The sequence below is a fragment of the Doryrhamphus excisus genome, chromosome 19 (assembly GCF_030265055.1).
Source record: "Doryrhamphus excisus isolate RoL2022-K1 chromosome 19, RoL_Dexc_1.0, whole genome shotgun sequence".
NCBI classification, from domain to species: Eukaryota; Metazoa; Chordata; class Actinopteri; order Syngnathiformes; family Syngnathidae; genus Doryrhamphus; species Doryrhamphus excisus.
Window position 1 is genome coordinate 6,249,236 of NC_080484.1, and position 17,756 is coordinate 6,266,991.

Here is a 17,756-nt window from a genome sequence, read left to right on the forward strand (position 1 = left end):
GTGGTATTTAAGTACCTACTGCTAAAGTACTAGTCTTCTTTGAGGACAAACTGCAAAAACGCTAGACAAAGATCGTCTAGATGACAGGAGTGCTGTTCTTAAGGAACACGAGTCAAAGATCCTTTCTAGGACAAGAGTGGAACATGATGGCCTTGCGCCGTGTAGGTGAACACTATAGGTGATAACAGTGTTCAGGAGATATATATTGTGGGATGAACAGATTAGGATTAGATGAGAACACCAGAGTTTCCAGGATTTAGGAAGACACGTACCTCTCATTCGATGAATGAGGGTCCCGTAAGCTTGGTCCAACTGGTAGGCTAGGACGAAGCTGAGAGGAAAGATGGGGGCCATCATGGCCGGCTTCTTTGTCTTCATGGCCCTGCATGACAAAGATCATATATGATTATTTCTACAGCAACAACATGGTTTGACTGACAAAGTGCTGAGTCAGCATCTGCATGGACTGCAGTTACTGAGACATACAAGATGATTCTTTGCTAAAGGTCTCTGCACAAAAGCATGAAAACCTCACCCGAGGGCCAGTCCTGTGGAGGCCACTACGAAGAATGTTCCAAAGTATTTGAGGAACTCTCTGGACCCGGCCACCTGCATGGCCATCTGTCGCTCCCGCATCTGGTTCTGCATCTCCATCTGACGTTCCATCTACACAAATACGCAAAACACTCCAGTCAACTCCAACAGCAGAGTGCCTTATACAGTGGGTTGCACATTGTCCACAGGTATTCCTACCCATGAGCAACACTCAAAACATAACCACCACTTACACTATGTACTATGTCCATTTAAGATATATAGTATATATACACATAACCAGCACTTACACTATGTATTATGTCCATTTAAGACATATAGTATAGATAGTATATATACATAACCAGCACTTACACTATGTACTATGTCCATTTAAGACATACTATCGTATATATACATAACCAGCACTTACACTATGTACTATGTCCATTTAACACATATAGTATATACGTATAGTATATATACATAACCACCATTACACTATGAACTATGTCCATTTAAGACAAATAGTATATATAGTATATACACACATAACCAGGACTTACACTATGTACTATGTCCATTTAAGACATATAGTATATATGTAATATATATAGTATATATACATAACCAGCACTTACACTATGTGCTATGTCAATTTAAGACATATAGTATATATAGTATATATACATAACCACCATTACACTATGTACTATATCCATTTAAGACATGTAGTATATACTATATAGTATATATGGTATATATACACATAACCAGCACTTACACTATGTACTATGTCCATTTAAGACATATAGTATATATGATATATATACACATAACCAGCACTTACACTATGTACTATGTCCATTTAAGACATATAGTATATATAGTATATATACATAACCACCATTACACTATGAACTATGTCCATTTAAGACATATAGTATATATGGCGTATATACACATAACCAGGACTTACACTATGTACTATGTCCATTTAAGACATATAGTATATATATAATATATATAGTATATATACATAACCAGCACTTACACTATGTACTATGTCCATTTAAAACGTATAGTATATATAGTATATATACATAACCACATTACACTGTGAACTATGTCCATTTAAGACATATAGTATATATAGTATATATACATAACCAGCACTTACACTATGTACTATGCCCATTTAAGAAATAAACACTCCATTATCTAAATAATTCAACCAATTGCTCCTTCATTACTTAGTCATATGTTTTATTTTTTCTTGTGAATTTATTATTTCTCTTTAAACAAGCAAAAATATGTTTTATCCGATTACTCGATTAATTGACAAAAATTTCGATAGAATACTCGATTACCAAATTTTCGATTTGTCTGTATTTCATTGTTGCCAAAGTATTCACAGCGAGGCAAACATCTGCTGTAAATATGCAACCACACCAAACATGCGTACAGTAGCTAGAAGAATATTAGCCAATATAGCTAGTAGAATATCAACAAACATATAGCTGGTAGAATATCAGCAAAAGTTTGCTGATATTCTTTTGGTGTGCTTGCATTTAAAGCAGATAGTTGTTCACAGTTCAGGTATCGGAAAGTGAAATACTGTGGATCAGAGCATCCCTCGTCTGATTGGACACTTCCACACATTGTCCATAGAAATGTACATGCATCATAACTAGAGGATGATGATGATGCATTCACCCCCCCCCCCCCCCAACACCACAAACAGATTGCAGTCCTGTGGGGAAAACTGAATGTTGAACAAACATGACGCAAAGGTGAGCTAAAAATGACCTGAACAACAATGGACGGTGATTCTGCCCCCCTCGCCCCCCAGCTATTAAAAAAGGGGTGTAATAAGATCGCTTTACACGCCACTAATGAGATTGCTCTCCTATGTCGACGGTGGGTGGGCTCGCAGGACTCGGCCAGGGACGCCATGAAAACACTTAGAAGGGATGAGGTGCATTCACCTGCAGCCGCACGTCAAATGGTGCGTTCAAAGCAATACACCCCACTCCAGAAAATGAACAGCAATCAAGCCTTCTCTGGCTTTTTTAAAGATGCATGCTGTTTGCACTGATTGGCCACACGTCAAAAAATTATTGTTGACTTTCAAGTAGTCATGTGGAGCTGATTTCTTTTATTACAGGCAAGGGGGCGTCTAAGTGACGGCAGACGGCAAACACAGCGACAAAACTCACCAACATTTCCGGAAGGACCACTCATATGTTTAGTGCCAAAATACAATTATTACTACTACAATACATTATTATTTACAGACAAAAAGTCACACTTTTTCACAGTTTTGCTTATAGTTATATATCCAAATACTGTATTTTCCGGACTATAAGTCGCACCTTTTTTCATAGGTTGGCGCAAGAGGGCGCTCTAATCTTGGATATATTGATGTGGAATGAGATTGGGAGCTCGCTGAACTTGCTTAGTGGCAACTTGCTAGTGTGTTATGTTGAGTTAGCCTGTTCAGGATCTCCAGGTATGTTCTTTATGCTATTGTGTAGATCAGGGGTCTCAAACTCAATTTACCTGGGGGCCACTGGAGCTAGGGTCTGGGTGAGACGGGGCCGCATCAGGTTTTCCAAAAAAAAAAAAAAAACGCATTTATTAAAAACAGGAAAATTAATAAACTTTGCTTTGGTTCCGATTTTCTACAAGAAAAGCTCTGATAAAACATTCCACTGTTCTCAAATATCTTAATTTTTATTTTTCTACACGAAATAAGATGAAAAATAAATAAACAAGAATAAAGAAAATCAATCAATCAGTAATAAATAAATATAATAATAATAATAAAACGGCAAATAATAAAAACTTAAGAAACCACATATAATTGGTGGGTAGACAAATTATTTTTTTCAGATTAAAATGAACAAAGCATTATTAGAGCCCTGTAGACATGACAAAACACGACTATAGTCACATTTATACTCTTTTTATTTACAACATATTGCGCAACTGCAGGGTCTTGAGACACATGCTAACTCGCAAACTAGAGAGCTAGCGACCTAAACAGTAGCCTTCAAGTTATTTCCTTTAAACTTAAATAGCCAAAAACATACCACTTCCACACGGATAGGGAGGATAACTATTAACAGTTATTTAACCTTTAATATGAACATTAATCAAACGTAATAATTTTTTCTGGGTACATGAACATCAAACTTGCGCGGGCGGCACTAACATTAAACTTTCATATCAAGGCGGGGGCCTCAAACTAGTGTCCTGCGGGCCACATTTGGCCCACGGGCCGCGTGTTTGAGACCCCTGGTGTAGATAAATAATGTTAGCATACAAGACACCTAGTCGGCCTGTTGTGTGTGATACTCTGAAGCGACTTATAGTCTGAAAAATACTTTTGCAACAGTTTCAATGTCCATGTTGATCAAGCAACAGTTTGTTGCTTTATTTAGTACAATTTACATTTTATTATTTTTTTAATACATGCAGATATCATATCCATCTTCCATTTTTTTGTAAGGTAGCTCCATAGCTACAGCGGCAGTTCCCCTTCACTGTGCCCAAACTGCTGTGTCATGGTGGCAGTGCTCTAACCGCTGGTTGTTGGTACTAGGGACAGTCAAATTAGTATTGCATCGTAGGGAGTTGGTTATACTAAAATAAAAAGCATCTCTTAAGGGGGCATTTTCAGTTGTGGACTCCTAGATAGAGCAGCTATACACAATAACCCGCACAGAAAGCTTTCTAGATCTTCCAAAATCTGCACCTATTCCAGCTGTATTTCCTTTAATTTGTCCCACTCCTAAGCACTTCGGGACTACCGCCGAACCCCACTTTCTATTTTTGTTGGTACAAGACTTAGTGGTAACATAGGTCCACGGTTTAGTGAGTGCGGGCAATCTTGCGGGCACAATATCGGTACTGGAAATGTGTTAATTACAGGGTTTCTGTTTATTTTTAAAAACTCGAGTGTTGTAGAAAAAGGCTATTAGCAACTCCACACATTGGTGAACCTGTAATTTGCACCCCACTCCTCTATTATTCTCCACAGTCATCTTGTGCTCACTGTCCACACACTGTGATGTCACAAAGAGCCGGAGTTAGGGCCCCTTTGAAATAAAAGGGGAAAAACCACATACCTGTATGTAGTGTATTTGCATGATGATGCCTTTTCTACAATGTACAATTAAAAGGGTCTTCCCGTAGGTGACGTTTATCAAGAGATAGTAGCTCATTCATGTGTAAGATATTACTTTCATTTGTACTACTGGGGTCATATTCCTTTTATGCAAATAATGAAAAAATGACAAATGATATTTGCATTGCAACATGTTTGTACACGTGGATACGACAATGCCGTTCAAATGAGATGCGTTTCCTGGAGAAGCTGGGGCAGCTGGGCTGAGGGCGCGCACAAGTGACAAGATGTCTAATATGACTAATATAACACTTCCACAGCTGCCGTCCTGCTGCTTGAAGACATTATTCATCACGGGAAATTGTCACCCCATCCCCCAAAAGTGGGGGTAGAGGAAATGAAAGTCGTTCATCTGCAAAATGGAGTATTGTTTGTGGAAAGTGGAGTGTTTGTTGGACTTTCCCACTGAGAATAATCATACAAAGAGAAATGATCAGTTCCAGTTTCAAGCCCTCATACAACCCTTACTTTTCAGCAAGCATTTGCTTTCATCTTCTCAAGAGACAATAATATTATAATATGACTATAAATTATCATATCAGACCGCCACACTATGCCAATCTTCAGGATGACAAAGTACATGTTAGAATTCATGTTTATCCTCAATGAACCGCAGATTGCCCACAGTGCCCACAGCACTCGTGCAGCCCTGGACCCCGACACCACCTCCACCAAACAGCGCTGAGCGATATGTACCAAAACTCATAATCCACACATTTTTTTCCACACGGTGAGTCAAATCCAAATATGCATGCAAAGTTTTATCAAAATGTAAACAATCTTATAGAACAATAGCAGTTGAAATAAAATATTAACTCATCTTTAAATAAGAAAAAAAGTTAAATATATTGTTCAATCAATTGTGTAATCAAGCTGCACTAACGGTAGCCTCTGTAGCCGGCCTAGCGCCGTTAGTGCTTCCATTTCACGTGACGACAGACGGTAAACATGGTTAATACCGTCTTTATCCAGCAACCTTTATACCGTCTTGTTTGCTGTTCACTCCAGCTATGCAGCCTCCCCTCCCCCGTATTGCTGCGGGCAACTACGATCGCTTCGCCTAGCAAAAGGGTGCTCATAGCTAGCATCTGTTCCTGAGTGTAAACAATGGAGCAAACGGCAAACTCCAAACGTAACAAGATGAACATCAGGGGTCGGCATGACACAAAAAACAGCATGGAAGTAATAAATAAAGCATTATTAAACACTAATAAATAGTAGATAAATAAATAAGTAATAAAATAAAATAAAATAAAATAAAATAAAATAAAATAAAATAAAATAAAATAAAATAAAATAAAATAAAATAAAATAAAATAAAATAAAATAAAATAAAATAAAATAAAATAAAATAAAATAAAATAAAATAAAATAAAATAAAATAAAATAAAATAAATGTAGCAGGAGACACAGAGCTGCCTTAACATGCTGCCACCAGGGCGGCGCCATCTTGAAACATGAGATCTCCACATCAAATCCAGTCTATATCCATATGAACCATATGCTTATTTTTGATATGCTTAAAATAAATATTGGTGTTTTAAAAAAAATTGCGATATATCGTCCAGCTCTACTGCCAAAGAAGCCAATGTCAAAGCACTGTACATGTTGGAATTCATGCTTATCCTCAATGTAACCACAGCACCCCACAGTGCCAGCAGCACTTGTGCAGCCCCAGACTATGTCCGATGCCTCGACAATGTCACATTACACAGTGTTAAAACTCATCAAACCGCATCTGCCGCAGGCAGCACTCGTGCAGCCTTGGGACCGTGATGCTAACTCAAGCGAGGGAGCCAGTGTTGAAGTACATATCGGAATTCATCCATGTACCAGAGTACACCCTGGACTGGTGGCCAGCCAATCACAGAGCACATATAGACAAACAACCATTCACACAAACTTCCAATTGCAAATGCCAAGCCGAGATTCGAACCCAGGTCTTTCCCATCTCCTGACTCTGTGCCCTGTCGGAAATTCATGTTAATCCTCAATGAAAGGCAGCTCCCTGTGCCACAGTAATGGCAGCACTCGTGTGGCCCCAGACTACAATGCTACCACCACTATGCAAGACACAATTCTCTCGATACTCACTTGCGCTGCCACCATTTTGGCCAATAATGTCAGTGCATTTGCAGTAGTGAAGCTATGATAGTAAAGTTATGCTGCTATACAAGCTGGACACTGACTACTCTAAAAGAGGTAGACCCAAGTTTACTTTCTACGGTATTGCCGTTGGATAGGGAGCCTGCAATAAAAATGCTAGTTGTACCGAGGGATGTATTATTGTCATGTCACCTAGCCATATTGTACTGAGTAGCCAGGATAGAGATGCAATTACATTTGTTAGTAGCACTTTTTCTGTTGCTTTTGAGTACGAGATATGATCCCAAACCTCCTTACTGGGTAAAAACCAGTTGAACTATATGGTGCACTGGTAGCTCTCGATTAGGGCATGCTCAAGATTCAACATTCAAGATTCAAATTTGTACACATTCACCTGCAGCCTGGTGTTGTGAAGCATGAACTCTTGCTGCTTCTTCAAGTTGGCATCCATGGATTTCGACAGTAGAAAGCCCATGATGATGTTGGTGGTGGTAGTTGATGGTTGGTCACCTGGTGATAGTACAAGTACACACCTGGTTACTGTACAATTAGCTTCTTAGTGTACTCCATTCTCAACATGGCCATTTTCACGAAAAAAAAAACAGTGACTAAACTTTTTGGGGCTTAAATTCGAAAGTTCAAATGACATTGGTGTGACATTAGTTAGCTTTACTTTCGAAGACAGTCGATTACTATACATAATTGCTCACAGAAGCTAACAGTGTTTCGCCTGCGATGTAGACCAATAACTGTGCAAACACACATACCTGAATTATTTCAAGTTATTTTGTTGAAATAGATGGCTAGTGGCACTATAGAACACGGTTGTCACAAATTCCAATAGGTCACAACTCAAAACGTCATTTTCCGTGTTCGGCACTTTCCATTTCCGTTTGTGACTTTCCCACTTCCGCTGTAATCCTTCAGAATAAAGGCATTAAAATTCACCTTCTTGCTCCCTTACGGAAAGCGGTAAACAAATCTAAAGTCAGGCTCGTAAAAGATTAAAAACATTAAAAAAAAATACGACACTATCAGAACAAACCAAAGGTGTATATTTTATATCGAGGGCAGTGGTATGAAGCATGTCAGAAAGGGCGCCCTCTGTTGGTCATTACATGACATGTTTTCATATTTTTTTTTATTTATGCCAAAGAACATTCCTGGAACACACCTTATCGTCACTAAGGTGTGTCCCGTATGTCATGGACAAATAAAGGTGACTGTTACCTGGCAACAGTAACTTTATGTGTGATGGTGGCTGATTAGTAGTAGTACAGCGGAACCTTGGTTGTCGTTATTTACTTGTAGCCATATGTAGTTTCATTCTTCAGGTGGCATAAGATTAATTGTGATGTGGTTTCACTAGCTTCTAAATGTGTTTATATTATTACTTCTAACAATATCTTTGTGAAAATTTCTTAAAGTCTGTTCATAAACTATAACATGTTTTGTGTTCTGTGGCAAATATACACAGTGCGTTTTTGTTTGTGTTTGTTTGCACTGCAATTGATCATTGATCACACTCTACAGTGCTGTCTGTGTTCTGCTATTATGATTGGTAGTTTACGTGTCGTGTATTCTTTCCTGTCCGGCGATTGGCTGGGGGGCGGGAAGACTAACACTAGTGGCGGGAGAGGAAGAAAATAAGGGCAAGGCAAGGCAACGGCAGATTTTCGAGTGAAAAAACGAGAATATTGGACGGTCTAACGCGACAAGAGGGACATTTTGTTCCAGCTCTGTTGGGAGTGAACAGAGTGCTTTGCTGCTGGAACAGGAGTGAGTGTTCCAGCTTCGTTTGGGGATGAAAAACTGGTCAACCGCCGCATTAGCCACCACCAGGGGGCGTCTGAGGACTGTCAATAGTTAGATACTGCATTGGCATGGAAACAAAACAAAATAAGTTTTCCTTTGTGCTCTTAGAAACAAAGCAAAATAAAGTTGTATTTTTTAAAGTAAGTCCTTCTTTAAAGAATAACATTTACAAGAAGAAAAATAAAATATTTGGAAAATGTAAAAACAGCAAAAATTGAAAAAATCATGAGTAATTAACAATGAAGTCAATATAGCATGAGAAAAAGTTGTAAATTAACAAGAAAAATATTATTTGAATGAACTCCTTAAATTATGAGGAAAAATAACATTACTCTAGTAGCATAAAGTTGAAATGTTATGATATATGAATATTATGAGAATCAACAACTAATTTTTGCCCAAAACCAGCCTGCATCTGTTCTGGCCATACCTCAGAGGGATTGCATTGACTCCACTGTCCCTCTGTAGGTAATAAACAGTGTTAAATTATTGTTATTATTATAAATGTTAGTTATTGTTATTATAATATGTGCGTGAATGAGAAGTACCCAAGTGGAAGAGTGAGGTTACAGGGAGAAGAGATACAGAAGGTGGACGAACAGTCCAGAACAATGGCGATTGTGAGAAGGAGGCGTGTCAGGTGTGATGTGACAGAAGAGTTTCAGCTAAAACGAAAGGTATACAAAACTGATGAGACCGGGAAGCAGAACTGGAGGTAGCAGAGATGAGGATGCTGAGGTTCTCATTGGGAGTGACCAGGATGGATAGGATCAGGAAGGAGTACATTACATGTTAGAAGCCTTGGAGATAAAGTCCTTTAGGCCAGACTGAGATGGTTGGAACATGTCCAGAGGAGAGCTAGTCAATATATTGGTAGAAGGATGCTGCCAGGTAGGAGGCGTAGAAGAAAACCAAAGAGGAGGTTTATGGATGTAGTGAAGGAGGACATGAGGGTAGAAGACAGGGTTGGATGGAGGAGATTGGTTTGCCCAAAGAGAAAGAAGAACAAATTAATTTTTAAAATGAAATAAAATGAAAACAAATATGAGACTGGGATTTAAACTACAATATGTAATAATATATGTAATATTGTATGTATATTTTGATATGTCTAACAGTAGTAGTAGTAATGGGCAAAACTGTTCATTTCAGTGAACGGGATCATTCCGGTTCATTCAGTAAAAAGATCCGTTCATTTTGTTCATTTCGGTCAAGTGGTCGTTCGCCTGTGCATAGACCCGGTCATCTGTGTCGAGACAGTTCGTTCACAAAAAAGAACTAGTTCTTTTGACCCGTTCGTTCATGACTGACACGCCCCATCGTCACTAGGGGGCGTGTCTTACCACTTTAAAATGAAGCGGCTTCACTGCATCAACGATTACAACCGAGAGATCAAGAGTAGAGTAATTTCTGATCCTTTTTCCTGATTAGAAAAAAGGAAAACTTGCTTATTCTGAGAAAAAGGCAGGCCCGGACGAGAACACGACTACTAGCCACATAAAAAAAGAATAAACGATTCTTTTTTTTTTTTAAAGCTTGTCTGTTCTGTGATATACAAGCTGACGCATAAGGTAAGACACTGAATTTGGTTTGTTGATAAACTGGGAGTAGAAGATGTTTAAAATCTGTGATGGCATTTTAAATGTGATTTACCAATCTATGATCAATGTACCACTAAATTAGGTAACGTCATTTAATCTGATTGATGAAGCCTGGTCTCGTCATTTTTTCAATGACTGAATTTTTTTTCCCCCAACAATTTTCCGTTTGTTCAAACCTGACTTTAAAAGCACCTTAAAGGTGGAATATTCTGCTGTTTTAGGCTTTCTTCTTTATTTGTCCCTCAGGTCTTCATGCTCTGGTTCCTGCTGGTCATTGTTCAAGTCGCACCCCAAGCACATGTCCAAGGTGTTCACTGAGGAAAAACTCCATCACCATCTCCCCCCCATCCACGGCTTTACATCTTACATCTTGTCTTTCTTTCACTTTACAGCCATCTTGTTCACCGCCCAGGCGGAGAGGGCGTTATACACGGCCGAGCTCGGAGACGACGTCGTTATAGGATGCCATTTCTTCCCTCTACCCGCAGACCCTCACCAGGACGTGATGGTGTCCTGGTATCAGATGGCGGGGGCCTCGGTACGGGAAGTGTACCGTATAGATAACGGGGTGGAGCAAGTTGGAACGCAGCATCCAGACTTCAGGGGTCGGGCCAGGCTTCTCACGGAGGACATTAAAGATGGCTGGGCCAGGCTGCAGGTTGGTTTGAGGACCGGGACCGGGACCCCCCCCCAGGAGTCCTTTGGACTGGGTGTGATTCCCTTGTACTTTCTCAGGTGTCCAGGCTTCGCATCAACGACTCGGGGACGTACCAATGTGTGGTGCAGACAAGCGAAGGCGCCGACTATAAAGACGTGAAGTTGTCAGTTATTGGTAAGCACCGCCCACTTTGACACTTCCTCCACACCAAACTCAACGAAGCACACATTATTATTATTATTATTATTATTATTATTATTATTATTATTATTATTATTATTATTATTATTATTATTATTATTATTATTATTATTATTATTATTATAGGGGACCTATTATTCTCATTTTCCGCCCTTTGTATGTTGTGGAGTTGGGGACTCCTATAGAGCAGGTACACACCATAACCTGCACAGAAAGCTTTCTAGACCTTCCATAATCTGCACCTATCCCTTGTTTCTTGTTTCTTACTTTTGTTCTTAAGATTATGAAAATAAAAATATTTTGACTTTATTAAAAAATAAAAATACAGCATTAAAAAAAAAAACCAAATATTTCAACTTCGTTCTTAAATAATTTTTGTACATTTTCTACTCATATTATGGGCTGTATTTTTGTATCTGCCCGGCACCGTGCCTAAGCCACGTCAACAGGGTGCGAGCAGCACAGTGTGGCGCAGCGCAGCGCACCCCGCGCCTCCGTTCCTCCCACCGGCGCAAGTGGCAAAAGAGGGAGGATTACACAGCAGAGTGTAATCTTAACCGATCAAATGGGCGCCTCTCGTTGCCTTTAAATGGGCACATCAGGGGCCACCATGAACGACATGCACTCGTGGGACACTGTCATCTGTTCCTGACAGTTACATTAAACACAGCAACAGGCTAATCCAGGCATCTCGCTTGTGATCCACCTGCATTCATGCTCGGCTTTGCTAAATAGGAGAACCTTTGATGCTATATTCTCCTTCTCATCCTCCCTAGGGAATAATGAACAGTAAAAAAAAAATATCCTATAAAGTGACATTACTTTTTCTTTTTTCTCATTAGAATACAACTTTATTTTCATAAAATCACAAATGTTTTTCAATTTCTGCTGTTTTAATTTTCCAATTTTCTTCTCATAATATTTTGACTTAATCCCCATAATCCTTTAACATTTTACCCAACCTAATATTCCAACTTATTTTGTTTTGCTTTTTTCTCTTAATATGATGACTTTAAAAAACTCCCCCATATTTAAAGCCCATAAAACTAATATAGTTATTTTACCTGATAATATTATTATTAATATTCTTGTTTTTTTTTCTCATAATATTTTGACTTGCATTTTTTTTTAAATCCCAACAATTTCAAATTAGTTTTTGTACATTTTGTTCTCATGTTATGAATTTATTACCATAATATTACAACTATTTCCCCAATCCAATTCCCACAAAATTATGACTTTAGTTTGTTATTTTTGTTTCTCATAGTATTAATTTTTTTTAAATATTTTATCATTTTGGCTGCTGTTGTAATATCTTTTGAATATGCTGTTGGCCAATAAGATTTAAGATGGCATCCTCTCCTATTTATGTAATTAATGTATAGGCTACATACACTGGCACCCACTTGACATGCTTAGCAGATGAACCACAGCTTCCTATAGTGCCGGCAGCACTCGTGCAGCCCCACCACCATGCTAAACAATGACCACTCCATGGTGCTGACAGCTACATTAGGAGTGGATAGTAATTCTATACAAGCTGTACACAGACTACTCTCCTTGACAAGTGAAGTAACCATGCCTCATCTCCCTGTGGCAGCGCCCTACAAGACGGGGACCAAACGCATTCTCAAATCGCCAGAAGGGGAGGAGGTGCTGCTCACTTGCCAGTCTGAGGGATACCCAGAGACGGTCGTCAGTTGGGTGGACGCTCGCTGGCAAAATCTGACGGCAAGTACCACCGTGCAGCCGTGGGCGGACCACTTCTTTCAAATCACCAGTCAGATCCGCGTGGCATCGCTGGAGGAGAACAACTACACGTGCAGATTCCAGCACGGAGGATACACGGCGACTTTTGTCCTTCCAGGTGAGCCTCGGGACTTTTACACGGAAGGACATGTGAATTTTATCACATGAACTTGGTCTCTTCCTTCAAGCCGTCCTCTCGAGGAGCCGGGGGCAGCCGGATTGGGGTCCTCGGCATCCTTGGGGGCAAGTGAAGAGTGAAGAGGAGCCAACCCTCCGGTTACTAAAGCACCCGCTCTACCTCCTGAACGAGGCCTCACCGTGGCTCACGCTGCTGCTTCTTTGTTGTAGATGATGTGCCGTTACGCATCTCCAAATGGGTCATCCTGGTCCGTGCGCTCCTGGGCACGGGCATCGCCAGCACAGCCATCGTCCTCCTTGCAGTGCTTCTCCGAACATATCCACGCAAGCATGGTCAGACTCCATTGACAGAATGTACAGTATAGCGTTCAGGATTCCTTTCTATTCCAGTAGTCATTCAAATACTTGGACATTAATACCTGCCAAACAAATATACTATATTTATGTACAACACACTAAAATACTTCATAATAACTCATTAAAATATTGGAAAGTATTATATACATGTTTTCCTACGTGAATCACCACCTTATAGTGGTGGAGGGGTTTGAGTGCCCGAGTGTAGTCTGGGGCTATATGACCCTGGTAGTCTGGTGCTACGTATATGACCTTGGTAGTCTGGGGCTATATGACCTTGGTAATCTGGGGCTACGTATATGACCTTGGTAATCTGGGGCTACGTATATGACCTTGGTAGTCTGGGGCTACGTATATGACCTTGGTAGTCTGGGGCTACGTATATGACCTTGGTAGTCTGGGGCTATATGACCTTGGTAATCTGGGGCTACGTATATGACCTTGGTAATCTGGGGCTACGTATATGACCCTGGTAGTCTGGGGCTACGTATATGACCTTGGTAGTCTGGGGCTACGTATATGACCTTGGTAGTCTGGGGCTACGTATATGACCTTGGTAGTCTGGGGCTACGTATATGACCCCGGTAGTCTGGGGCTACGTAAATGACCCCGGTAGTCTGGGGCTACGTATATCACCCCGGTCGTCTGGGGCTACGTATATGACCCTGGTAGGGTCTCCCAAGGCAAACAGGTCCTAGGTGCTGGGCCAGACCGAGAGTGATTCACAAGACCCATTCATTATGAAGACTGGGAAAGAGGAGAGACCGCACCTCGCCCAGACGTGGGGGGGCCTCATGCCTGGAGGTCGGGCCTTCACCCCGAAGAAGCCCCACGGGATCTCCCCCTTGTAGACCCACCATCTGCGGGGGCAAGCATAAGGGTCCGGTGCATTGTGTTTTGGGTGGCAGTTGAGGGCGGGTGCCTGGGCGACCTGGTCTTTGGCGGTCATATCTGTGTTACTCCCGTGTGTGGGGTACTCCTGTTAATGCTGACTCAGCGTTTTGCTGACAACATTTTGTTTGCGTGGCCGCTGTGGAAAATACTTATACAAATGAGACGGTAATCACATAAATCATACATGCATCCAATACATACATACATGTACATGAGATCAAATAAAAGGGAAAATTTTCTACATTTTCCTTTCCACTTTCTCATGCACCCCAGATCATTGCTGAAAAATGCACTATTGGTAGATAATGAATGAATTTCATATTTGGGAGAATATTACCTGCTTCCATTGAGTATATGCTTTGAACTTTCTGTAGGTAGAAAGTAAAGAAAGACATCAGCTAGAATTCCAACACTCAATTACAGTCCTATTCCAATCTATTATTATCTACTAATCCATCTATTTATAGAGTATGACATTGCTAGATGAGCAAGTATTACTGTAGTAGTCACTGTAGTAGTTAGCGATTAGTGACTTAGTCATAAGACATGACTTTGCTTTTTATTTGAATGACTAATTGGAAAAAAAGTCTTTTGGAAAATCAAACTGTTATTATTGATAAACCAGTGATGACTTTACTCTACTGTACTGTGTACTTTTACAGTGTGCAGTAAATAATGATAATATATAACACAGATTCTTCATCTCCAGCATGCCTTTGCGGGAAAGAAAACAGGCAAACGGACAAAGAAGAAGACGAAGTAAGGACATCTAATCAAGGTAAGTGGTTGGAAGGGGGACGGGGGGCGGGTTCTGGGTGATCACGTCTACTCTGTTTACAAGTATTTCTAATGAGATATTGTATTAGAAGTGAGTAAAAATGTAACATGAATTGTGTCTTTTGTGACATTAAGGATAATTACAAATTGAGAAAAAAAACCCAATGGGCTTAGAACAGAACCCTGGGGAATACCACAAGCCATTTCTCTTTGTAAGAAAAGGACTTGGATTGTCTGCAGGTTACATGGATGCCTTCTGGAAACGTTACTCAGACCTCACCTCCAAAAGCAGAAGACACTGGGGGGCTGTCAACTGTACGGCCCTTCACTCACAGATTGAACAACAAGTAAGTCAGTAGTAATACTCTATACTAGTAATATACTTTATACACTGGAGGAATCTATCTTTGCCTTTAAACCAGGGTGTTCAAAGTGCAGCCGGGGGGCCTGTTTCTTACCGACCTGCGCTACATTCTAAAAATATAATTTGTTAAAGTTGTTAGCATGTCGAGCGGCACGGCGGTCGAGTGGTTAGCGCGCAGACCTCACAGCTAGGAGACCAGCGTTCAATTCCACCCTCGGCCATCTCTGTGTGGAGTTTGCGTGTTCTCCCCATGCATGCGTGGGTTTTCTCCGGGTACTCCGGTTTCCTCCCACATTCCAAAAACATGCTAGGTTAATTGGCCACTCCAAATTGTCCATAGGTATGAATGTGAGTGTGAATGGTTGTTTGTCTATATGTGCCCTGTGATTGGCTGGCCACCAGTCCAGGGTGAACCCCGCCTCTTGCCCGAAGACAGCTGGGATAGGCTCCAGCACCCCCCGCGACCCTCGTGAGGAAAAAGCGGTAGAAAATGTATGAATGAATGAATGTTAGCATGTCAACGTGTTGCTTTACTAAATGTTAGCCTTTCATGTTTCACCATGTGGCCCCCCCACTGGCTGGCACCTGCGGACACCCTGACGTAACACTAAAAAGTTAACTGAGGAAATGTGAAAGTATAAAACAAAATTTTTTAAACAAATTTTTCCTTATTTTTTTCAAGCTGCTGCGTCTCCCCTGAAGTGTTATGTCGCCTCCGGGTGCTCCCCGTGCCCACCGTGCCTCCTACACTTTCAACACCGCTCACTCAAAAGTGTAAATTTAATATTCCTATTATTCACACTGACTCATCACATGGGTAAACACCTGTCACTCATTTTTACAACTAGCAATTACAGCTTTAGCATAAAACGGCAACAGGTGAGTTTCTCTGTTTTGGAACAATGGATGCCAACATTGAAATCAGAGGGAGAGCCAGATGTGCGAGAATGAGAGGAGGAGGACACGGAGGACGAGGACGAGGAAGGATGAGGGCCATAATCTGTGATGAGATCAGGACCACTTTGGTTGACCATGTGGTAAACCATGGTCTAACAATGGGAGGCTGGGCAAAGGGTCAGAAATCCACAAACACACAATACAAGCTATGGAATTTTGGAACTTTGTGTTGGCTGTGATGAACACATTGTTTTTCTGTGAAAAATAAAAAAATATATTTCTGTGTAATTTTGTGTTTTGACTCAAAAAAATACAAAAAAAATCAAAAAACAATTCAATATTGAGAAGTGTCACACTGAACACAAAAAGGCCTGAGTCATGATGAATCACATCAGTGATTAACTGGTTCATATAAATGTTTGTTCATATAGTGGTTTGTGTGCATCATTTGAAGACAAAACACCATTTTGAGAAGAATGAAGACTGTTTTGGATGTAAAGTTTCATTTTTGCAGGAGAATTGAGGGGTTTTCAGAAATGTGTGAGTGATTTTTTTGATTTGTGTGTAGAGTTCTGAGAATATGAGGCATCCTTTCAGAAAATGTGTTTAAACAATCGAGAAAAACTAAATACACTTGACTAACTGTATGGTATGGGCTGGATCCAGAAAAACACAGAAAGGACCCCCCCCCCCCCCTCCCACACACACACACACACTAACAAACAAAACGAGTTGAACCTCAGGGATGACCCCCCCCCCCCCCCAAAAAAAATGACTTGCCCACACCACTCACAAAAACCCAGAAATCCAGAAATGAGTTGCTCCCCCCCACAAAAACCCCAGTAATGCATTGCCACCCCCACTAAAACCCCCAGAAATTTGTTGCCTCCGCCCCACAAAACTCCAGAAATTAGTTGTCCCCCCCAAAAAAACACAGTAATGAGTTGCCACCCCCACCTAAAAAACTAGTCCGCCCCCACATACACACATAACACACAAAACCAGAAATGACTTGTGTTTGTATTTCCATTCAATGAGTGAAAGATCTGCTGACGTAGAGATATAAAGTAAAGGGAAGCACCAGACCAGAAGTGCATCATGAAACCAATGGAAGGATTCCCTGAGGATGACGTCATTTACACCACAATGTCATGGAAAAGAAGATAATAGCATAGCTTAGTTAGTTTGTGGAAGCGCAGGTAGCACAGGTTTGACTGGCTCATTGCTAAATAAAGATCTGATGTTTACTCTGGCCTGGGAACTATTTTTATTCTTCATGTGCATACACTATTAATACCACTTCAGTTATGGGAATTATGGGAATAAAGTCATAATACCACAGGAATAAAGTCATAATTTAACGGGAATTGGGTCATAATATTACAGGAATGAAGTCATAATATTACAGGAATAAAGTCATAATATTACGGGAATTAAGTCATAATATTACAGGAATAAAGTCATATTATTACC

At 40.4% G+C, this 17,756-nt stretch overlaps 2 protein-coding genes across 4 annotated transcripts in view; one reads left to right on the forward strand and one right to left on the reverse strand.

Moving 5' to 3' along the window:
• plgrkt (plasminogen receptor, C-terminal lysine transmembrane protein) overlaps positions 1-7,751 on the reverse strand; it is a 9,123-nt gene extending 1,372 nt beyond the window's left edge. The window contains exons 1-4 of the mRNA XM_058056061.1: positions 7,600-7,751; positions 7,227-7,342; positions 536-666; positions 273-382 (exon numbers count right to left, since the gene is read on the reverse strand). Of these exons, the coding sequence (XP_057912044.1) occupies positions 273-382; positions 536-666; positions 7,227-7,307 (322 nt within the window). The 5' untranslated portion in view covers positions 7,308-7,342; positions 7,600-7,751. The remainder of the gene's footprint in view (positions 1-272; positions 383-535; positions 667-7,226; positions 7,343-7,599) is intronic.
• A 652-nt stretch (positions 7,752-8,403) lies between these two features.
• Positions 8,404-16,565, forward strand: LOC131107630 (programmed cell death 1 ligand 1-like). 3 transcript variants are annotated; one of them, XM_058057841.1, is made up of 9 exons: positions 8,417-8,611; positions 10,495-10,555; positions 10,641-10,906; positions 10,984-11,080; positions 12,708-12,974; positions 13,205-13,327; positions 14,955-15,023; positions 15,263-15,369; positions 16,069-16,565. In XM_058057841.1, exons 2-9 carry the CDS (start codon positions 10,501-10,503, stop codon positions 16,084-16,086), a joined length of 1,002 nt encoding a protein of 333 aa, XP_057913824.1. In that variant the 5' UTR covers positions 8,417-8,611; positions 10,495-10,500; the 3' UTR covers positions 16,087-16,565. The 3 variants fall into 3 exon arrangements, with proteins under 3 accessions (XP_057913825.1, XP_057913824.1, XP_057913823.1); XM_058057840.1 differs by having other exon boundaries at positions 8,418-10,218; XM_058057842.1 differs by lacking the exons at positions 14,955-15,023; positions 15,263-15,369; positions 16,069-16,565 and having other exon boundaries at positions 8,404-10,218; positions 13,045-13,324.
• The last annotated feature ends 1,191 nt before the right edge of the window (positions 16,566-17,756 follow it).